The 23,698-nt window shown below is 36.1% G+C and overlaps 1 protein-coding gene across 1 annotated transcript in view; it reads left to right on the forward strand.

Moving 5' to 3' along the window:
• RNF11 (ring finger protein 11) overlaps positions 1–21,745 on the forward strand; it is a 39,445-nt gene extending 17,700 nt beyond the window's left edge. Inside the window, exons 2-3 of the mRNA XM_004774488.3 lie at positions 18,431–18,600; positions 19,847–21,745. Of these exons, the coding sequence (XP_004774545.1) occupies positions 18,431–18,600; positions 19,847–20,018 (342 nt within the window). The 3' untranslated portion in view covers positions 20,019–21,745. The remainder of the gene's footprint in view (positions 1–18,430; positions 18,601–19,846) is intronic.
• Positions 21,746–23,698: the final 1,953 nt, after the last annotated feature.

A 23,698-nucleotide genomic window follows, 5' to 3' on the forward strand; every position in this document is an offset into this window, starting at 1 on the left:
TCGCGAAACCAGAGAGGGAGGTAAGCTAGCTGTAAGAGACTCTTAATCTCAGGAAATAAACTGAGAGTTGCTGGGGGTTGGGGGGTGTGAGAGGGATGGGGTGGCTGGGTGATGGATGTTGGGGAGGGTATGTGCTGTGAATTGTGTAGGACTAAAGAATCACAGACCTATACCCCTGAAACAAATAACACATTATATGTTAATTTTTAAAAAGGAAAAACATACAAGTCATTGGATTTCATTACATTCTAAACCAAGAGCGGTTTGTGAACTGAAAATATTTTTAAGTTTGTTAAACGATGCTTTGTAGTTTTGTACTTTAAGTGTAAAAAAACAAAATTAATTTCCACTGATTCATATACCTTTGCATCCCAAGATGCATTGTTGAAACAAAATATTGTTTAGGTAATATTCATACTGTACATGCAAATATATATTTGACTGATTCACTATTTATATCTTAATAAAATGGGATTAATACATGCTACAGTGCAGATGAACCTTGAATGCATTATTCTAAGTGAAAGAAGCCAGACCCAAAAAGGACACATATTCTGTGATTCCATTTATGCTATATACAGAATAGTCAAGTCCATAGAAGTAGACGGTGGCCCTGTGGCAGGGGAGAAGGGGGAATGGGTGGTACTACCTAATGGGCACAGAGTTTTATTTGGGGGTGATTATAGTATTTTTGAAGTAGATAAAGGTAGTAGATGCACAGCAGTGTTGATGTACTAAAGGTTACAGAATTGTTCTCTTTAAATTAATGGTTAATTTTATGTTATGTGAATTCACCTCCATTTTTAAAAAGTAGAATTAGACTACACTGTATACAAGTCATATTCTTAGCAGAATTAGATATACCTTATGAACTGTCTCTGTTTTGCTTTCACTTTCTTTTCAGCTTAAAAATTGGATTTTTAAAAAAAAATTTTAATTTATTTAATCCCTACACCCAATATGGGTCTTGAACTCATGACCTCAAGATGAAAAGTTGCATGCTCCCCTGACTGAACCAGCCAGGCACCCCTGTATTTTTTTATTTACTTTTTAAAATTTATCATTTTATTTAAATTTAAATTCAGTTAATTAACATGATGTATTGGTTTCAGAGGTAGAAGTCAGTGATTCATCAGTCTTATATAATACCAAGTGTTCATTACATCACATGCCCTCCTTAATGTCTGTCACCCAGTTACCGTATCCCCTTACCTCCCTCCCCTTCAGCAACCCTCAGTTTGTTCCCTATGATTAAGAGTCTCTTATAGTTTGTGTCCCTCTCTAGTTTCGGCTTGATTTATTTTTCCTTCTCTTCCCCTATGATCTTGTTTTGTTTCTTAAATTCCACATATGACTGAGATCATATGGTAATTGTCTTTCTCTGACTTCACTTAGCATAGTACCCTCTAGTTCCATCCATGTTGTTGCAAATGGCAAGATTTCATTTTGTATGATGGCTGAGTAGTATTCCATTGTATATACATAGCACACCTTTTTTTTTTTTTAATTTTTAAGATTTTATTCATTAGAGAGAGCAAGATCATGAGCAGGGGAATGGGTAGAGGGAGAAGCAGACTCCTCCCACTGAGCAGGGAGCCTGATGCAAGATTCAGTCCCAGGACGCTGGGATCATGACCTGAGCCAAAGGCAGACACTTAACCTACTCACCCACCCAAGCCACCCAGGCACCCATATACCACATCTTCTTTATCCACACTCATCTGTTGATAGATATCTGGGCTCTTTCCATAAGTTTGTCTGTTGTGGACATTGCGGCTATAAACATTGGGGTGCATGTGCTCCCTTCAGATCACTACATTCGTATCTTCGTAAATACCCAGAAGTGCGATTGCAGGGTCATAGCGTAGCTCTGTTTTCAACTTTTTGAGGAACCTCCACACTGTTTTCCAGAGTGGCTGCACCAGCGTGTGTTCCCACCAACAGTGTAGGAGGGTTCCCCTTTCTCTGCATCCTCACCAATAACCATCTTTTCCTGATTTGTTAATTTTAGCCATTCTGACTGGTGTGAGGTGGGATCTCATTGTGATTTTGATTTGTATTTCCCTGATGCCAAGAGATGTTGAGCATTTTTTCATTTGTTGGCAATTTGAATGTCTTCTTTGGAGAAATGTCTGTTCATGTCTTCTGCTCATTTCTTGACTAGATTTGTTTTTTTTGGATGTTGAGTTTGATAAGTTCTTTATAGATCCTAGATACTAAACCTTTATCTGATAAGATAGTTGCATATATCTTCTCCAATTCCATAGATTGCCTTTTGGTTTTGTTGACTGTTTCTCTCCTTTGCTGTGCAAAAGCTTTTTATCTTGATGGATTTCCAACAGCTCATTTTTGCCTTTGTTTCCCTTGTCTTTGGAGATGTGTCTAGCCAGGAGTTGCTGCAGCCACTACAGAGAGATTGTTGCCTGTGCTCTTTTCTAGGATTTTGGTGGATTCCCGTCTCACATTATGTCGTTCATCCATTTTGAGTCTATTTTTGTGTATGTTGTAAGGAAACAGTCCAGTTTCATTCTTTTGCAGGTGACTGTTCAATTTTCCCAACATCATTTGTTGAAGAGACTATTATTTTTCCCCATTGGACATTATTTCCTGCTTTATCGAAGATTAGTTGACCATAGAGTTGAGAGTCCATTTCTGGGTTCTCTATTCTGTTCCATTGATCTATGTGTCTGTTTTTGTGCCAGTATTATACTGTCTTGATGACTACAGCTTTGTAATAGAGCTTGAAGTCTGGAATTGTGATGGCACCAGCTTTGGTTTTCTTTTTCAACATTCCTTTGGCTATTCAGGGTATTTTCTGGTTCCATACAAATTTTAGGATTATTCCAGCTTTGTGAAAAAAGTTGATGGTATTTTGATAGGGATTGCATTGAATTTGTAGATTGCTCTAGGTGGTATAGACATTTTAACAATATTTGTTCTTCTAATCCATGAGCACAGAATGTTTTTCTATTTCTTTGGGTCTTCCTCAATTTCTTTCATGAGTATTCTATAGTTTTCTAAGTACAAATCCTTTGCCTCTTTGGTTAGGTTTATTCCTAGGTATGTTATGGTTTTGGGTTCAGTTGTAAATGGAATCGACTCCTTAATGTCTTCTGTCTCATTGTTAGTGTATAGAAATGCAATTGATTTCTGTGCATTGATTTTGTATCCCGTCAGCCTTCCCTATAAATTGGATGTTTTAGTGATAACTTAAAATCAGCTATTTACTTAATGATACCAACTTTATAAAGTTTTCTTTTAATAATTGCAAATTGAATATGATTACATTGAAATAAAAATTAACTCATATTTTCATATTTTATAATAAATAAACTCATTTATTACATTGAAATAAAAATTAACTCATATTTTCCTAACTCTAATGCAACCATAATTAACATTTCAATGTGTATATATGAGTTTTTCAAATACAGATTTTTAATGTATTCATAATAGCACTCTAATATTTTTGCATCCTTTTACTTTTTACTATCACTTTATAAGCAGTTTCTCACCTTGCCACAGTCTTTAGAGCTCTAGTTTTTGTTTTTTTCTGTTTTTTGTTTTTTTTTTTAAGATTTTATTTATTTGAAAGAGAGAGAGAATGAGGACGAGAGGGAGAGCACATGAAAATGGGGAGGTCCAGAGGGAGAAGTAGAGCTGGGAGCCCGGTTTGCTACTCCTGGGAGATCATGACCTGAGCAAAGGCAGTTGTTTAACCAGCTGAGCCACCCAGGTTCCCTAGAGCTCTAGTTTTTTAAAGCTGTTACATATTAAGTTTATATTATTCACCTGTTATTGATTTTACAAGGTAAATTTCTTGATTCCTGGTAGTGGTAAAGGTAGAGGAAGTGGTTGAATGTGTTTCTCACGTAGAAATTACAGGAAAAGGAGTAAATTGTCAGTTTCAGTTTGAAAATATCTTATAGCTGGCCATCTCTGTTTACATCGCTGGATAACCCTGCTTAGATCAACTTCACATTTGGGTTCTAAGATTAATCTGTAATCTCTAGTAATTCTAACTTGTTTTATTTATATTCTACTGTTGAGGTTAGGTTAGGAATCTTTTTTTTTTTTTTAGGTGCATTATCAAGAGAACTTAAGTACCCTGTATTCCATGTTCTGCTAATCTCCATTTCTCTTACCGGTTAAAACAGTTTCTTGATGATCTGATTGTGAAATTGAACTTGAGGAAGAATCCAAAGATTAAACCTGATTTTCCACTTTCAGACATTGAGGTGCTGATGCTGACACTTGGTATTTCATCTAGTCTCAACATTGAGATCCAGGGCATTCTCTGTATTTGTGTCTAAAGAGGATGATGATGAATGACAGCTTTAATTTTCCTTGTTTCCTGTGTTAGGATATATTACATAAAACACATATAAACAACTAGAAGGCAAGTGTTAGGGATATGGTATTGAATAATGCATTAGAAAGTAGGAACCACCTATGTAGAAGCTGTAGCAACTGATAGGACTAGAGGAGATAGAAAATCTTTTTGGTCAGACTAATTTTAGGCATCCTTAAGACACCCTGGTTCCTTCAGATAAGCAGTCTTGTAAGATTCTTACTCCTTTCACCTGTACCCCAAAATATTTCACTAGGCTTCTAAGGAAAATATCTCACATTAAAATGTAGGCCTTTTCAGAAAAACTTAGAAAAAATGGTGCTGGGACATCTGCATGTCCACATAGAATGTAGATAGACCCCTTTCTCACATCATATATAAATATTCACTCAATTGTTCATGTACCTAAACATAAGAGCTAAACCTGCATAGCTTTTAGAAAATTTTGGAGTAAGTCTTCATGACCTTGATTTAAGTAAAGCCTTCTTGGATGTGGTACCAAGAAACAACAGTGACCCAAAAATAGATAAGATGAACATCATCAGAATTTAAAACTTGTGCTTCAGAGGATACCATCAGGAAATTGAAAAGACAACGCATAGAATGCAAGAAAATATTTACAAATCTTTTATCTGATAAGGGATTAATGTCCAGGATTTGTAAACATCTCAAAAACAAAACCCAATTTCAAAAAGGGTAAGGGATCTGAATAGACATTTCTCCTAAGAAGAAATAAAAATGACCAGTCAGCACATGAAAAGATGCTATTATTTGCTGTCAGGGAAATACAAATCAAAACCACTAGGATGGCTGTAATAATAATTAAAAAAATAAACAAGATTTGGTAATGATGTGGGAAAATTGGAACTCATACACTGCTGCTGGTAATGTAAAATGGTACAAGTACTTTTTATTGTTGTTTTTACGTTTTTTAATTTGAATTTCAGTATACGTACAAGTACTTTGGAAAAGAATTTGGTAGTTCCTCAAAACATTGAACATAGTTGTCAAGTGACCCACACTACTCCTAGGTGTATACCCAAAAAACATGAAAATATATCCACATAAAAAGTCACACACAAATGCTCATAATAGCTAAAAAGTGGAAACAACCCAGATGCCAATAAATGACTAAACACATTTATACAACTGGTGGTGTGTACATGCAATGAAATATTACTCAACAATAAAAAGAGATGAAGTTCTGATACATAGTACTACATGGGTAAATTTTGAAAGCATACTGTTTTAGGCCTCCTCCAAAGACCACATTAATATGATTTCATTTATATGAAATGCCCAGAGAAAACACATAAGTGGTTGCCTAGGCTGAGGAACTTGGGGAAAAATGATGAGTGACTGCTGATAGATAGAGGGTTTCATTTGGTGATGATGAAAATGTTCTGAACCTGTGATAATGGTCACATAACTCTGTGAACATACTAAAACCACTGAACTGTATACTTTAAATGAGTTAGTGCTGTCATGTGAATTATAGTTCAGTAAGTGTTATATTAAATGTAGACCTTTATCTTATAGTGGTACTGTATTTCCTCAGTTCTGGGATGTGTACTTTTCATAAAATTTTTTGATGTTTTTTGGGGTGCCTCCCAGGTTTAATTAGAGGAATGTGTTGCTCTTGATCTTGGGATTGCAGTTTAAGCCCCACATTGGGTGTAGAGGTTACTTAAAAAAAATAGTAAAACTTCCCAATGCTTTTTGAAATCAGAATGTGTATTTTAATTGATGTGTACATTTAATGGACTGGTCTTCCATATAGCCTCAAACTTCGAATCCAAGAAATAGACCTTTTAAAGAATTTTGCAACATTCTTAAATTGAAGTTACACAATTTTTGGAGGAAATTAATGTTTATTGGTGATGTTAGCCTTAGTCTTTCAAAAAATAACCTTTAAAGAGAAGGGTGAGGTTATCTGTTAGAGAACTTAGTGTAGTAAATGCAATACCAGACTTCCTGAGCTCCAAAGCCAACTTTGGCTGCTAAACTTATTCTTTTCGGAATTAATACCATTTAATACTCATTTTTTAACTCCTTAAAGGCTATGCATATTCTGCCTCTGGTTGGTTTTGCAAAGAATTCTTGGGCCTGTTACTCCTAGCTTTCAAATAGGCTTATATTTGCATCTGGCATTTAAGAAAGACAGTTACTGAAAACTATTATTCATTGAACTGTTAAAATTCAAAGATGGAATGCTTACATGAAAAATTCTAGTATTTTTTTGGTTGTAGCAAAGCAGTGGTTCCAACAATAACTCACACATTAAGTCAGAAGAATAGCTCTTGGCCCACAACTATGCTGGAGATCTGCCCCACTTGGTAAAAAATTCTTTATCAATAATTGGGTGCCATTTCCCCTCTGAAAACAAGTTTGCTTGATGAGAAGAAAAAGGTAGCCCTAATTTAGGAACGAAAATGGTGGTGGTGCTTAGGAGACTCTTATTTTAAACAAAAGTAACTTGGAGGAAAGATGCTGTCATTTAATAATACGCATGGATTAGAAGCAGAAACCTGTCAAGGAACCAAGACAGCCACTCTCAGGGTTTATTTGTGGGCTCTACTAATGTCTGCTTCACTCAGCATTTCTGATCTATCTTTAATACATATGTCTCCTCATAACCCCAGTTTTTACCTGCCTCTTATTTGCTGCTTGATGACCTTTCAGGTCAGTTGATTGAGTTTTCCAATTCTAAGAGAATAAAGAATCTGATTGGTTCACCCTCTTTCAGCAGTCAGGTCTAAGTCATCAAATGTTGGGTAGTCTATGGCGCCTTCGGAATGTATGCCTGTCCCAGAAGTTGCCAAGTCATGGGCAGTGGAGAGAGAGTATGGAGCTGTGGGTGAGGTAGCTATCTTCACATATTTACTATCTCTGGATTCCCCTACTTTAAGGGATTTAGGTTTCAGAAGGATAGAGACCTTACCCAGTTACTATATTCCTTTACCTAAAATAGCATTGGAAGTATCGTTGGGTGTTTAAGAAATACTTCAGTTGATGCTTGGGCTCAGTGTGACCTTGATTTCAGTTCTCTTGATCTTTAGATAAATGAATAAGCTTATCTAATGACTTGCTAATGCAGAATGCCTGTGGCGATAATGCCTTCCAACCCTCCCCCAATTAAGATACTGTAAATAACCCTGTATAGTAAGTGCCTAGTGAATATTTATGTAGTGAAAAGAAGTTAAACTTTTCATTTAAAAAAAAAAAAAAGCAAACATGGTGCGCCTGGGTGGCTCAGTCAATTGAATGTCCGATTCTTGATTTTGGCTCAGGTCGTAATCTCAGGGTTGTGGGATTGAGTCCTGCTTCAGGCTCCGAGTTCAGTAGGGAGTCTACTTGAGATTTTTCTCCCTCTCTCAGATAAGGGGCACCTGGGTGCCTCAGTGGGTTAAATAAGCCTCTGACTTCAGCTCTGGTCATGATCTCAGGTCCTGGCATCATGCCTCAAGTGGGGCTTTGTGCTCAGGGGGGAGCCTGCTTCTCCCTCTCTGTTACCCTCTCAAATATATAAAATTGTTTTTAAAAAGTTAAATCTTTTTTTAAAAAATAAGCAAGTGCCAAACCACCTCCATGGAAGTAGTGTTTTTCTTCCATGCAGATCACTCTAGTTTGTATACTTTCTCAACAAATATGACATATCATTTGTCATATCATTGACAGAATGCTGTCTCTTTTCCCCATATTTGTATAACTGTTATCTTTTTTTGATTCAGGAATTGCATTAATGCTAATCTTTGAGGAGTATTTTTATTTGGCTGGTTGGTGGTTTGGTTTGGGGGTTTGGGGGTCATGATTCACTGAATATCAGAGTTAAAATATGCGAAGAGACTGTCCATTCCAAATCCTTCATTTTATGGCCTTAAATTTCAGTCTGGCAAATTCAGAGAAAACATTCCCAGTAGGAGACTGCAGCTGGGGAGGGGGTGGTGCCAGCAGCAGTTTGTGAGGCAGTAAGGAGAAAATCAGAAGAGCTCTTAACTTCCTACTGGAGGAAAGGATACAGCTTTTGGTGACAAGCTGCATTCTTTAGCAGTGACTTTATTTTTCCTTTACCACAAACCAGACTTGTACTGTTTCCAGCCTCAGCACATTATTTAGGCACTTACCCACTGCATTGTTTTAGTTTCTGAAAATTGTATCATATTCCCTAAATTGGGTCCAACTTTTAATGCACTGCCTTTCAAATAGACATGTTTACATTTTGATATGTTTGTCTTTCTTGGCTTCTGCACTCCCTAAGATTAGGGCCCATTATACTTTCACAGCATTCATCATTTTATAGATGCTTTATTACATATTAGCAAAAACATTATATATTAACAAATAATTAACAGACATTATCTATTAACAAACAACTGCTTCAGAGTTTTCACATCAGAAGGTCAGACCTTGCTTTTTATGTGACTGACCCTGTCTTTTCTCTATGCTGTCTCAGTGTATTTTGTAATCCTTTGTTCCTTTTCTGTTCTACCCCCTCCCGTGATGCTCCATTTCTTTTCCTAACACACTTTAATTTTAATTCTTTTCCTTTATTATGAATTCTTTTTTTTTTTTTTGCATGAAAATGTGAAGAATTAAAGCATCCAGGAGAAAGATGTTTAAATTTATTTGATTATATTTCCTTCTCTTATGGAAATTTCCCCTTTCTCAAAATTTAAATTCACAGAGCAAGTACATGTGTCTCCTATCAACATTGAGGAAATGGTAGTTAAGATTATATCAAAGACATTAGGGGCATCTGGGTGGTTCAGTGGGTTAAACCTCTGCCTTTGGCTCAGGTCATGATCTCAGGGTCCTGGGATCAAGCCCCACATCAGCTTTCTGCTCATCGGGGAGCCTCCTTCCCCCTCTCTCTCTGCCTGCTGCTCTGTCTACTTGTGATCTCTCTCTCTTTCTGTCAAATAAATAAATATATTTTTAAAAGATTATAAGACATTAAAGTAAATGATGGAAATAAAGGGAAGGAGGGCAAGTCAGAGAAATCAGGAAGGATGGTCATGTCCTTATAGGAAGGCTCAAATAGTGAGTCCCTGTGTTAGTAGGTACTTCAAGTACATTTTCTTGGTTATTCCTTACAACACTCTTAAGATAGGTATTCTCGTTTTCTGAGGTGGAATTTTAGGCCTAGAGTTACTGAGTAACTTGCCTAGGGTTGCATACCTGTTGAGTGCCAGAGCTGAGATTACATGAAATGTCCATGTTCTTTCCACTGTACTCTGTCATTAACCTTTGGTAGGCATATAAATTCTGAGTTTGAGAAGGACTGTAGAAGTAAAAAAATAGTTTGATTTTGAATGTATTGAAGTTCCTATGAGATAGGTAGGTAGAAATTTAAGAGGCAACAAATCAGGTATTGTCACTTTGAGGAGTGTGGGATATAATTTACATTGAGTTTTCTTTTTGGTTTTGTTTAATCCAAATCATTAGCAGTTTTTTTCATAGCATGTTTACAAAATCCTGGTATGAATATATGACATGGACTATAGGAACATGAGTGCTTTGATATAAATCATTTGGTTATCCAGTAATGTTTATCAAATCCCTATGATGTTCCAGATATTGTGAGTAAATATTATACATTGGTAGGCAAAACAGACACAGTCCCTGCCCTTATCAAGCTTATAGTCTAGTGATGAGGAAGTATAATAATCAGATAATTGTGCAGATAATCATACACCTTTTTAGCGTAAGCACAAAATACCTCATGAATTATATCATAGACAGGGCAGCCAAGTGAACCACACTGGAAGGCCCCAGCATTTATGTTAATTAGCAGTTTAGTGATTTAGATGTTCATGAACTGATTCATAGTATTTTTCTAGTAAGTGCCCTTGTACATTGAAAATGATTAATTTGTAAACATTTTCAGTAAGTATTCACAATCTTATTTAGAGTTCACATTTGGGGGAGTGATGGAAGGTAGGTACTATTATCAATCATGTAGAATATACTTAGCAAGAAAAAAACTGTATAATCCCAATATTATGGCATGTACACTAACTTTATTAAGTATTTAGCAATTGACTAGGCATTCCAGGAAATGTAAAGAAACAGGAATGAAAAAAAACACTGGAGTAAATCAATGGGTAATTGTTCTTAGCTATTAGTAGGTAAGATTTTTAATTGACCTTTTATTCATGTGCTGGTTCAGTGAGAAGCAAAACGAATTCTTATTGTGGATCTTACAGTCTGGTGGGGAAGACAAACATGCAAATTATAACTAAATGTAAAATCATAACAGATATGGCAGATGCTGTGAAGAAAAGTTACTCTAAATCCTGTTAGAGAGGAGAATGTTAGTTAGGACGGGTTTCTGAGATGGTAGAAGTTTAACTGAGCTCTGAAGGAAGAAAAGGCATTATTTAAGCAGAGTGGTGGTGGAGGAGAGTGTTTCATGCAGAGTACAGCATGCACTGTGACTTCCTGTAGGAGAGATCCTTGCTCTCAAAAAGGAGTTGAAGGAAAACCATGGGGCTAGAGAGCAGCGAGTTGTTAGATGAGGAAGGAGGGCAGGTGGGTACCCAGACTATTCAGGGCTTTGGAAGTCTTATTAAAGACTTTGGCCTCCATCCTAAGAGCAGTGGGAAGCTATTGAAGGAAGAAGGTCTTCTAGATATGTGTGAGGACGGCATAGAATAGAGTCAAATCTGTTTTGAAAGGACTGCTCTAACTTCTGGACAGAGAACAAATTGAGATTTTGCTGGCTAGTATTTTACACCAGGGACGAAATGGGAACTTAGACTAGAATATTAGTAATAGATATGAAAAGAAATAAACAGATTCTGTCAGTTTTTCAGTAGAAAATTAACTCACAAGAACTTGGAAGACTAAGGGGGAGGGAGGTGTCAAGGATGTCTTCCTTACAGAACTAGAAAGATGGTCCTGTCATTCAGTGAGATAGAGAAGCCTAAATGAGGGACCATGTTGATTTTTGGACATGTTGAATTTGAGGCATTTTGAGGACATCTGAGTTGGAACTGTCAAGTAGAGCCTATAATTTAAAAAGGATATTTAGGGGTGCCTGGGTGGCTCAGTTGGTTAAGTGTCTGCCTTTTGCTCAGGTCATGATCCGTGGGTCCTGGGATTGAGCCCCATTTTGGGCTCTCTGCTCAGCAGGGAGCCTGTTCCCCCTCTCTGTCTGCCTGCCTCTCTGCCTAGTTGTGATCTCTGTGTCAAGTAAATAAATAAAATCTTTTTTAAAAATTTTAAAGAGATTTAGACTGGAATATAAACTTGTGAATCATTTATATTGAAGTGGTAATTTTCTTTGTCTCCATGGACATAGTTATTAAGTGAAGGGTGTAGGACAGAAAGAGAGGCCAAGACAAAATCAGTCACATTAGTGATTCCAAATGCAGTCATATTCTGAGATACTGGGGATTAGGACTTCAACATAGGAATTTTAGGGGACACAGTTCAGCACAAAACAACATCTCTATCTTAAAAGTGTTTTTCTGTATGCTAAGTAATGTTCAAAATAATAGTTCCTTCAGGGATCTTTTAAAATTTACTTTGAGAAAAGGAATAAATCACAAATACTTGTGTAACCACCATTGTCAGAACATACCATTTTCACGTAGAATTTTTTTTCCACAAAGAAGAATTTCTTCTTTTTTTTTTAAAAGATTTTATTTATTTGACAGAGAGAGCGAGCCAGAGATCACAAGTAGGCAGAGAGGCAGGCAGAGAGAGAGGGAGAAGCAGGCTCCCTGCTGAACAAAGAACCTGATGCAGGGCTCAATCCCAGAACCCAGAGATCATGACCTGAGCTGAAGGCATAGGCTTAACCAACTCACCCACCCAGGCACCCCACCACAAAGAAGAATTTCTAATGAATGTGGCCAAATTGAAAAGAAAGGAGTCAATGTGAGAATTATCCATCACTCTGAACGTTATGTAGATTATTCTTCGATTTCATAGGAGGATTCACAGCACCTAGCATATAGTTGTAATCATAGCTCTGATTTACTGTGGCAAAAGAATACAAATCAAAATCAGCAAAGGAAAAAGGAGCATGAGTTCATAGGAAACAGGCACAAGTTTCCAAGGATCCTCTCATAGTGGAGTCACACAGGATACACTTAATTTCCCCAGCATTGAGTTGTGCCAGTATGTGTCAAGGGTTGTCTTACCAGGGGACCCGAAAATACTGAGTAGGCACCCATTGCTTAGGGCATACTAAAATTCCAGACTCCCAGGAGGAAAGCAGATGTTCAGCATAAATCATATTATTTAGACAGTGTTTAGGTAGTGAGCCATCAATTAGGAAATGGTGAGAACTGTCCCAGAATCCATATCTCAAAAATTGGCTTTTTTACTATCCATGTCTTATCTTCCATTCACTGTCTTCCAGCTGACTTTAGAAGTAAGATTCCATCTTGCTACCTAGAAAATACCATTGGATCTCTAGTCTGTAAATAGTAACTCATACAACAAGCCATTTTAACAAGTATGATGGAAATTAAAGTAAGATGGACGTGTTAAACAGAACAGTGAGGCCATATCCATCTTTAAAATATCAGCAATTCTTAAATCATTTCATTCCCTCTATAGCTTTCTGAAAAGGTATATAAATTGAAATTAGTATGTTGAATCATTTTAAATATCTCGGTAGTGCTTAGAGGGTTCCTTTGGTTTAATAAAAAATACCAAAGAAATACATCCATAATATATATAATTAAAATATAGGGGGGTTATTTTTTATTTTTTAGGGGTTTTATTTTTAATATCTATTAATATGTTTCTTCATTAAGTAGAGCTTTCCTTTTCTATTCTTTCTTCTCTGTACACATATGAACCATAAGACCAAGGAAATATAGCCTCTTAAAGTACATGCTTAGAGATTATTACCTCTAAAACAAATTCTTTGTTTGTAGTAGGTATGTTCAGGGATTTTGGAGACCCTTATTACCCATAGTCTTGTACCAGTTTTTCCAGTGTGACTTCTATGTGTCATCTTGTGCCACCTAGTCAAGTGGACTGGGACTGAGAAACAAGGAGGGTAGCCTCATCTGGAAGTGGTAACCCAAGGGTTGAAAAACTCCACCCTGGCAGGAGTCTTAACAGAGGTCAAAGAATTTGTATTCAGGGACAAGCCAGAGAGCCAGGGACAATAGCTGTTAGCTTAAAGTCTGCAAACCAGAGTCACTGGTGATGGGGAGAAAACAAATGGTTAGAATAACTTGGAAATGTTGACATTTATAAAGCTCTTTGTTATCTTATGATTGTATCATCACCCTGTAAAGTGGTGCTATTATCTTTATTCAAAGATAGAGACTGCTAAAGATATTAAAAGTGACCATAGTAAGTAACAGGCTCCAGTCTTATAATTTAATTTTTTACGTTAAAAGTCCCATATTCTTGGGGCACCTGGGTGGCTCAGTAGCTTAAAGCCTCTACCCTCAGCTCAGGTCTTGATCCCAGGGTCCTGGGATCGAGCCCTGCGTCAGGCTCTCTGCTCAGCAGGGAGCCTGCTCCTCCTCTCTCTATATGCCTGCCTCTCTGCCCACTTGTGATCTCTGTCTGTCAAATAAATAAATAAAATATTTTTTTAAAAAGTCCCATATTCTTGGATAGCAGTGTTTTAAAAACTGTGTTCCATTGATTTCTATGATTCTGCAAACATGCCCCACGTAAGGGGGTGGAATAGGGATCCTCATCCCTCCTAGGACACATTCCATTCCAGCCCCATTCCACTACTGTAGCTCAGTTTTAAATATTGTAATTATAAATAAGATTACTCTGAACAAGATAGTTCTGTTGCTCAAAAAACCCGTAGGATATGTAGGCCATATTACCTCTTTAGAATAGGTAGTTTAAGAAAGTGATACCAGAGAACAGAAATCCCAAAGTGAAAATGAGGAGAAACTGCCCTCTAGTTGCAGAATTTGACCTCTGAACTTTAGTAACCTTACTGAAGTAGTCCTCAGTAGTTGGAATCAAAGGACAGATGGGAAGTTATGATTAGACTTTGGAGTTTATTTTTCTGTCAGTTATAGCATGTTTTACAGGGGCATTTAGGATGGATTTGATATTCTTTGAAATTCTTAAATTCTAGAAGTCACTGAAATTAAACCTTTATCACAGATGATAAACCTTTATAGAACCATTTATGAACTATGCCATGTTTTGTGGTTTTCTTAAAATGTCATTTCAGTGTCCTATTCTTCAAAGTAATATAAATGGACACAAGCCAAATCATTTAACTTGCAGAGTCTCCTTGCTCTCTGGCAACCAGAAATGCGAAAGTAGAAATTACGGACTTAAAAGGGAGACCAAAATTCTGATTGTAATATTGTCAGTAATTACATGACTGTAGGCAAGTTTAGGCCTATAAAATGAGAAAGTTGGTCTTAGATGAATTCTAAGATTCATTTTTTAACTTTTACCTACCTCTCTCTGCATAGTCCAGTCCATTTCTTAAATATTGATATTATTCCGTAGTCATATAATAGTAGAGCTGCAATAATAGCTAACATTTATTTAATGAGGTTTTTTTTTTTTTTAAGATTTTTATTTGAGAGAGTATGATAAGGGCTGGGCAAGCAGAGAAAGAGGGACAGGCGGACTCCCATGACCCTGAGATCATGACCTGAGCCAAAATCAAGAGTCGGACACTTAACTGACAGAGCCATCCAGGCACCTCTTAAAGAGCTTTCTCATGTGTATCTCGTACTGTACGAGGGACAACACTTGGGACTTCCCAGTTTATTCTTACAGTGCTTTTAGTACTTTACACATGAAGAAACTGAGGTTCAGAGAGGTTAAAGCAACATGGGGAGAGTCTTAATATTTATTTAGAGTAGGTTCAACATGGAGCTTGAATTCCTCACCCCAAGATCAAGAGCCACATGCTCTACCAACTGAGCAGCCATGTGCCGTGTGTACAGGGTCCTATAGCTAGTAAGTTGCAGAGTTTTTTGACTTAACCATAAAACTTTTCTACATTGAAAGTTTGCCTACTAGGTTTAAAAACCTTGAAAAGGTATATAAACCAAAGATACAATGGTTATTTTTATGATCATTAAAGACCAAAGGGTCATATAAGTTTTATATGCACTATAAAACCTGCTCAACGGTTATTTTTCTAGTGTATAAACTAGGGTTTTAATATACATGTTGCATGTAACAGATTCTGAATTTGAGCTACGAACTGAAAAGTTTTGTAAGTACAAAACTATTTTAAAAGGAAGTATGCATTTTAAAAAATGTTTATAAAGCAAAAATTGCCTCTGCTCATAGTGCTACAGATACACAGGGCTAAAAGCTTTCAAGCCATAATAGAGAAATACAGTCAGTTTGGTACTTGACTTTCCTGGAAAAGCTAGAAGAATTAACAGTCTTTTTTTTTTTTAAGATTTTATTTATTTATCTGACAGAGATCCCAAGTAGGCAGAGAGGCAGGCAGGCAGAGAGAGAGGTGGAAGCAGGCTCCACACTGAGCAGAGAGCCCGATGCGGGCTCGATCCCAGGACTCTGGGATCATGACCTGAGCTGAAGGCAGAGGCTTTAACCCACTGAGCCACTCAGGTGCCCCCACAGTCTTTTTTTCATATGACTGCACAGGTTAACTGAAGTTTCACTGTAGTCTGTATAATATTCCTATTTCTCGTATAGGTACGCAACACTTATGTAATTAAGCGGAGGCTAGAAACTGTCAGTATTGGGTGGTAGAGAGGAGGATTGGGAAGGCTTCATTTCGTATCAACAAACTGCTGGACAAGGTATAATTTGGACCATTGGACTTCAGAGAAAGGTAGGAGGGATAGCAAAAGCTAAGGCAGTAAGATGGAAAGGCATGGAACTTAAAGGAAACAGCTTAGTTTCCTGCAGCAATAGATAATAGCTCTTTGAATGTGATATTAGTAGTTGTAATACCTATACTCATTTAACTTCCTGCCACTTTAAGGTTGAGTATTCCTCATTTAAGCTTTATAGCAACCCTAATAGGTAGACTCTAATCCAGCTGGGTTAAACAGCTTAAATGAGGTTTCTCTGTTAAGTGGAGGTAAATGACTTGAGCTAAGGTTATCTGGATCAAAGAGCCATACTTTTAATAATATGGTATCATCTTTCTATGTAGTATGCATTATTAAGTGAATATTTAGATATCGCATATACTTCTGATAAGCATTCACATGATGAGGTAGAAGTATGAAAGTACTTAAGTAACATTAATGATTTGATGTTGGAAATTGAGAACACATGAGACTTTTAACTACTGGCATTTTATTTGCACCAGAGGATATACTCTTGATTATTTGATAAAGGGTTTACTGGGTTTTGAGATCTTTAATTAAACATTCGTTCTAAATCTCAGAAAAGGAATATTTAAAGTCCTTTTTGGAGGGTATTTATTTAAATTCAGTTAATTAACATATAGTGTGTTACTAGTTTCAGAGGTAGAGTTCAGTGATTCATCAGTCTTTTTTATTCATCAGTCTTATATAATACCCAGTGCTCATTACATCTCATGCCCTCCTTAATGTCCATCTAGTTACCCCACTCTCTTACCCCCCTACCCACCAGCAACCCTCAGTTTGTTTCTGATGATTGAGTCTCTTTCTGATGATTAAGAGGATTTGTCTCCCTCTCTTTGTCTTGTTTTTTTCCCTCCCTTCCCCTATGATCCTATTTTGTTTTTTTATTTCAGAATTTATTATGTTCAATTAACCAACATTAGCACTTCATTAGTTTTTGATGTAGTGTTCAGCAGTTCAGTAGTTGCATATAACGCCCAGTACTCATCACTCTTTTAATTCCACATATGAGTGAGATCATATGATAATTGTCTTTCTCTGATTTTCCTATTTCACTTAGCATAGTATCCTCTAGTTCCATCCACATTGTTGCAAATGACAAGATTTCATTTTTTTGATAGCTGAGTAGTATTCCATTGTATATATATAGAGAGAGAAATATTTGAAGTCTAATGCTGTTCTGCCTTTGATAAACTCTGCTGTCAATAAAGGAGTGTTTATGAATAAGGCTAGTTTAAAGGGACAGAGTGGTATGTTAAGAGACTGGAAAAGTCTCATTTTCCTTGAATTAAATATTGAGTATCTGAGCCTAACTTTTATGTATCTGAGACTTCCCCTAAAATTTCTCTTTGGAAAGGATATTTATATTTGTGAGCCCTTTTAAAGTTTCCCATTGTGGGTGCTCTCAATTATTTTCCATACAAAAGCCATTAATTTGAAGCAGCTTCAGTTGATGTTCTGGATAATTATGGAGGTTATTTACATCGCCTAAAAACTTATATTTTCTATTTGGGAGGAAGGGTGGCCTCATTCGGCTCACTTGTCATATCCATATATGTATCCAAAAGCTTAAAAGGAATTTTACAAAAAGGTTATTGTGATAATATCCAGCCATTCCAAATAAATTTAAGGTTGTCTATATGGGGGAAAATATTTACAAATAGGAGTCTATAATGACCACTTTTAACATAAATAATGATATACAGGGACTATAGAGCTCTGTTGAATACAGAATACAGCCTACAAAGAATATTGAATACAGTCCATTTTATTTATGTATTGTTCCTGATAGACCAATAGATAAATTACTGTATTTGTGTATCAGGAACATTATATTGGGGATATGTGGCTTTCATGTGGAAATACTTCACACAGCATTCCATGTGAGTTTTTCAGTGAACATTGTGTTTTGATCCCTTTTTTAAAGATACTTTAAAAAAAAAGTTACTTGAGAGAGAGCAAGCATGAGTGGGGGGCAGAGGGAAAGGAAGAAGCAATCTCCCCACTAAGCAGAGAACCTGATGTGGGGCTTGATCTCAGGATCCTAGGATCATGACCTGAGCTGTAGACAGATCCTTAACTCACCCAGCCACCCAGCCACCCCTGTTTTTATCCTTTATATCTTGGTTAGGTCTGCTAAAGTTAAGGCAGAGTAAAACAATCTCATAGTACTGCACACTAGCCCAACCAACCTCTCCGAGGTCCTCTCTCACCCACTAAGCCAAAAAAGGAAGAAACAAACATTATCCCCGGAAAATAGATGTTTAAAAAATAATTATTTTCTCTATTTTTTAAAATTTAGGAACAAGTTCCAGTTCCGGTCTATCATCCAACACCTAGCCAGACTCGCCTAGCAACTCAGCTGACTGAAGAGGAACAAATTAGGATAGCTCAAAGAATAGGCCTTATACAGCATCTGCCTAAAGGAGTTTATGACCCTGGAAGGGATGGATCAGAAAAAAAGATCCGGGAGTAAGTTTTAATAAATTTACACATGTTTCAAAGGTCTGTCTCCAGAGATTTGCTTTTGAAGATATTCTCCTGCATATTAGAAGTTGGATATTTAATATAATCAGTTTATGCAAAAGAATTTTGGGATACAACAATTAAGAATTTTCAGTAAAAAATAGCTAAGAAATGGTGTGAATTTCTGACTCTTTTGTATATTGTTTGCGTCCATGTGGATGACAGTTGATGTCAGTTAAAAATGATCCACCTGCATGAGTATGCTGGTGGCCTTGGGAAAGCAATTTGGCAACATGTCAAGGACCTTCTCAGGTCTGTACACTTTGAGACAGAGATCTATCCTAGCTTTATACACAAGATATTCACCATGGTTTTATTTAGAGTAGAACTATAGTTAAGTAGATTGTGGCATAGGAGTACTCTGGTAGATTATGCAGCTATTAAAATTAAGGAGTTTTAGTGATGAGGAAAATCTTATATCTATTTTTAATTTGAGGAATAATTAAGACAGGTGATTTGAATATGATATTTTACTTTTGGGAAGTTTTTGTCCTGAGAGCTCATTGTCTTGAGAATTCCTAATGAGGACATTCTCCTTTTAGGTTGAGAATGGTCTTGCCAACAAAGACATAATCTAATTTACTATGTTGATGCTTGGCTCTTTGAGTCATAGCACCATTTAGTGCTAGTATGTAAGATAATAACTTGTCCTGAATACTGAAATACTCTGTCATTGGGTTGCTTCTTAAACCTGTAGAATTCCGTGAACTTGAAACTAGGGTTAATAAAGAGATCTTTAGCTACAGCAGTCCAGCAAGTAGACTGAAATTAGTGGTGGTTTTTACATATAGTTATTAAAATGAAAACTATCTTACTCCTGGACTTACACCAAAAACTGAGTTCACATGAAGTTAATCTGATGGCTTCCCACCTGAAGCATCACATTCTTCTTCATGTCGCTATTTTTGTAAGCACAGTTCTAGGAATGGACTTGATCCCCAGGTGGTCGGTCTGTTTCTCTTTGCTCTGTTCATAGCTGTCAAACTTGTGCAGATTTCCAGGGGATCAAAATAAGAGATTGTTGGATTAATGCTCATTAGAAAAAAATCAGTTTGCATGCTTTGGTAGGATGACAGGCAAGCCATTTTCATCTGTTCAGATGAACAGTCTTTGTAATGGGATTTTAAAGAGTATTCTAGATAGATCACTTCTCTAAAAATGTTTTCTGATTTCTCTCCCTCACCCCCAACAGGTGTGTTATCTGTATGATGGACTTTGTTTATGGGGACCCGATTCGATTTCTGCCGTGCATGCACATCTATCACCTGGACTGTATAGATGACTGGTTGATGAGATCCTTCACGTGCCCCTCTTGCATGGAGCCGGTTGATGCAGCACTGCTTTCATCCTACGAGACTAATTGAGCCAGGGTCTCTGGTCTGACTTCAAGTGAACCATCATATTTGGTGGTTTTGATCTTTTGTCACTGAGCCCAAAGAGCCAGGGATTAGGAATTAAGATCATGCACAAAAGTTTCCTAAAAATTCCTGAATGGCTGCAGATGTTGGGGAAAAAAATATGTGATATTTTAGAAATTTAGGGGGAAAAGTAGGATGGTATTTTTATGTAAAGCCTTGACCCAGTGTTTAAAAATATAATTGTATTTAGATCTTGTTATGCTCCAGTACATAGGAATTGTGTAAAGTGTTACAGCAGCTGTATATGTTTAAATTGTGTGTGTTGAAGATTAGGAAAAAGATAGTGGTTGTTTTTCCTAAATGAAATAACTCTCTTTTTCCCCCCACCCAAATTCTTTTCTGAAGTTGCTGGCATTTGGGTCAAGGTTTTATTAAAAGCTACATTTTATAACACTGGCACAAAAAAAGTAGTTTTAAGCTTGTTTGCACAGTTCTTTTTTTCCATTGGAAATGGAATTCATTGCCTTAGGTCTTTTTAAATAGTGTATTATCGTTGGGGCTGGCTCTATGCTTGAAAACCAGTTTATTTATAACCTGTTGTAAGTGCTATATCTGTTTGCAGTTAGGAAATGCAGAATTCAAAGTGATCTCCTAGCTTGTAAGCAAACTGAGATGCACTATCCCTTTTCTATAAAAAACTGAGTTAATGTCAAGAAACCAACTCTAGTAAAGTGGGGTTTAATATTACCCTTTCCTATGTGTTTTATCTAATTATTTTGATTGTTAATATGGTAATTAAAAGTCAAGGTAAATTTTAAATATTAAGATTTCTGATTTATTGAGCTCGAATTATGCCACCATGCTTATGTAAAATGAAAGTGGCACCATGGTGAAACTGAGAAAAGTTGCTCAGTTGTAATAATTTTGATTTATTCTTGTGACCTCCTTCCCTTACTGTCTTGAACCATAGCAAAAGGATACTGCATCTCTTATTGTAGTGCTGAGGTTATTGAAGTTATATAAAACACATCTCAGTCTCTGTTTCTTGGAAAGGAAAGTCCTGCTGGCTGACTGACAAGTAAGCAGGGAGAATTAAGATAAATGTATTTCATGTTTTGCACACAAATGCAGAATTTGTATAACCACATGACTTCATAGTTGTGATCTCGAAGAGGGAATTTCTCCTTTTTCTTGCAGTTAATGTAAGAGCACTCTAAATCTCTAAGCTTCTGAAGTGTTAGAGGTAGAGATGGTCTAGTAAAGATGTAGTTTATAATGTTTTATCCATTTAGCATGTGTTTATTTTTCCTTATGTACTCAAAGGTGACTTATTTGTTCAGCTCAGTGATTACAACTAAGAATCATTCAGTAGCAAAAGGAGAAGCAATCTCAATCTAACAAATCAGAAATGTTTCTTATTTTATATTGAGTTGAATATTTGACTCTAACACTTTTCTACATACAAAACACGAGTATCTTGAGGGTTCTTCATAATTGCATTTTAGAGGAATTGAATATGCCATAAGTACTTCTTAAAGATTTGACATTAGAATGTAGTATCCATATGTTGGTTAATTTTCTTATGAGCCCCATGACGGAAAGACTTAAAGATGAATTTGAGAAAATTGAAAATTAGATTATCAGGTTCTGTTAAATTGTTACATGTATCTTGCTTAAGTTTTTGTTCATTAATTTATATCCACCCAATTACATAAAGCAAATTTGGAGGAAAACCTGAAGTTGTGCAATATTTTCAGTGATAATTTTTTTTATCCTTGTGTTTTCTACTTATACATGATGTCTGTGTCATCAAGTATTATAATCAGACTTTCCTTTTTTCTAGATTGTTAAAATTGGTAAGTGAACTTTAAAAAAAATCATCTTATGTTGCTATTAGTCTTTATTGCAAGGCTTTTTTTGCAGAAGTTTGGCAGTAATATTGAAGGAACTAGTATTGAGCTGAAAAAAATTTTAAGGTACTTTGTATTCTTTAATTTTGATTTCCATACACCATGTTAAGAACTATCAATTTTGGCTTTTACTAAGTTAAATAAAGTTATAATACAGTTATAAAGGGCTACGGTTAGAGTTGATTACATAAGAATATTCCCCAAATTATCTAATCCTTTCTTGAAAATGGTGTATAAATTTTAAACAATGTATAAATTTAATCTCTAGTTCTGTAAACTTTTTGGGAAGATTTTTTTATGGTGTGGTATTTAATACCATCTAATCATAAATTTAGAAGCTTGATAGCTTCAAATTTTCTGAAGCTAAATTATAGGTGCAACTTTTAGATTTGGGCAAGATGTGTTCAAGGTTGGCTGTAGGATTTGAAATATATGAAAAGCCTGACCAGGAATCTTTTAAGTGTACACCCAACAAGTTGAAATACTTTGGTTCACAAAAAACCTTTTCCATTCTCTGAGTGTTCTTTATAGGGAATTTCTTAAATCAGGAGAACATTCCCCCTACTACTGGTGTCTCCTGTGTAATATAAGCCAATATGATTTATAGAATACAGTGAGCATTGTGTTAACATTCTTGTCATACAAAGCTTCATCATAAGGAAGCATGCATTTTAAAAAAGGAGTGACAGTAGTCAAAAGCAGACCTGCTTATACTCCTTGAGACTAAAATGGTAAACAATAAAGAAGGTAAGTTTCGACAGGATTCCAAAATGTAGGCAGTTGGGTGGTTAGCCCTGCTTAAAGGCATTGCCTAGCAGTTTCTCAGAGCCAACTGATTATACTTGCAACCACTGTAGTAATCTCAACTAATTTTGTAAGCCTTTAATTTTGAAATTAGTGGACATCAGAAAAGTTGGATTGGTTAGTATTTCAAGTACTTTTAAATTTACTTACTGAATGTAAAAATCATCTACTCTTTTCCTGGATGGGAGAAAGTCAGAGAAGATAGTTTAAAATCCTTCCTTCTGTATCCTCTTTACAGCTCCCCTGCACTAATCTTAACACTCAACTACACTTCCCCTAAGACACAGGTTGTTCAGAATATCTCCATCATGGGAAGTATGGGCTTAAGAGCCATCATCATCCTGAGCTGTTCTTCCTGACTGTGTTATATTAACCCTTTGGGGACTTAGTTGAATTCCTTCTAATTTCTTCCAAGTCTCAGTTCCTAAATATTTGGCCACTGAGGTCTCATTTCCATAAATTTCATGCCTTTTCTAACATGAAGGCCGTGTTCCTGTTCCCTTCAGAAATGAATCCATAAGTACTAGGCTAGCCTGCCTGTTTAAAGACTGGATTTACCCATTCATGTATTTAAATACATTTTTTCCCTTAAAGATGTACACAAAACCTAGGTGCTTATTATTATTAATAAATGCTTGTTAAAGTATAGAGTAAAATGTCCAGCTATTAAATTTTCATTGTTGCATTGAATGTAATTACGGATTGACATACTACTATTAAATGAGAATTTCCTGAGAGCCATTAAAAATGGTCTCTGAAAATTTTTTTTTCTCAGTTCTGTAGGTGAAAACATGTATTTGCCCATGGTTAGGCAGTGGTTTAATGCTCACAATTCAGATTTATGGCTTTTATGTAGTAATTCAAGTGAAATATAAGGATTTCATGGAGTAACTGTAAATGTTTGGTTGTATAATATAAACATCTTAAAATAGTACTTTTTCTGAGTGGTTTGAAAGATATAGCAAGTTAATT

The sequence above is a fragment of the Mustela putorius genome, unplaced genomic scaffold (assembly GCF_011764305.1).
Source record: "Mustela putorius furo isolate JIRA1106 unplaced genomic scaffold, ASM1176430v1.1 tig00003853_pilon_pilon_pilon, whole genome shotgun sequence".
In the NCBI taxonomy this organism is placed as follows: domain Eukaryota; kingdom Metazoa; phylum Chordata; class Mammalia; order Carnivora; family Mustelidae; genus Mustela; species Mustela putorius.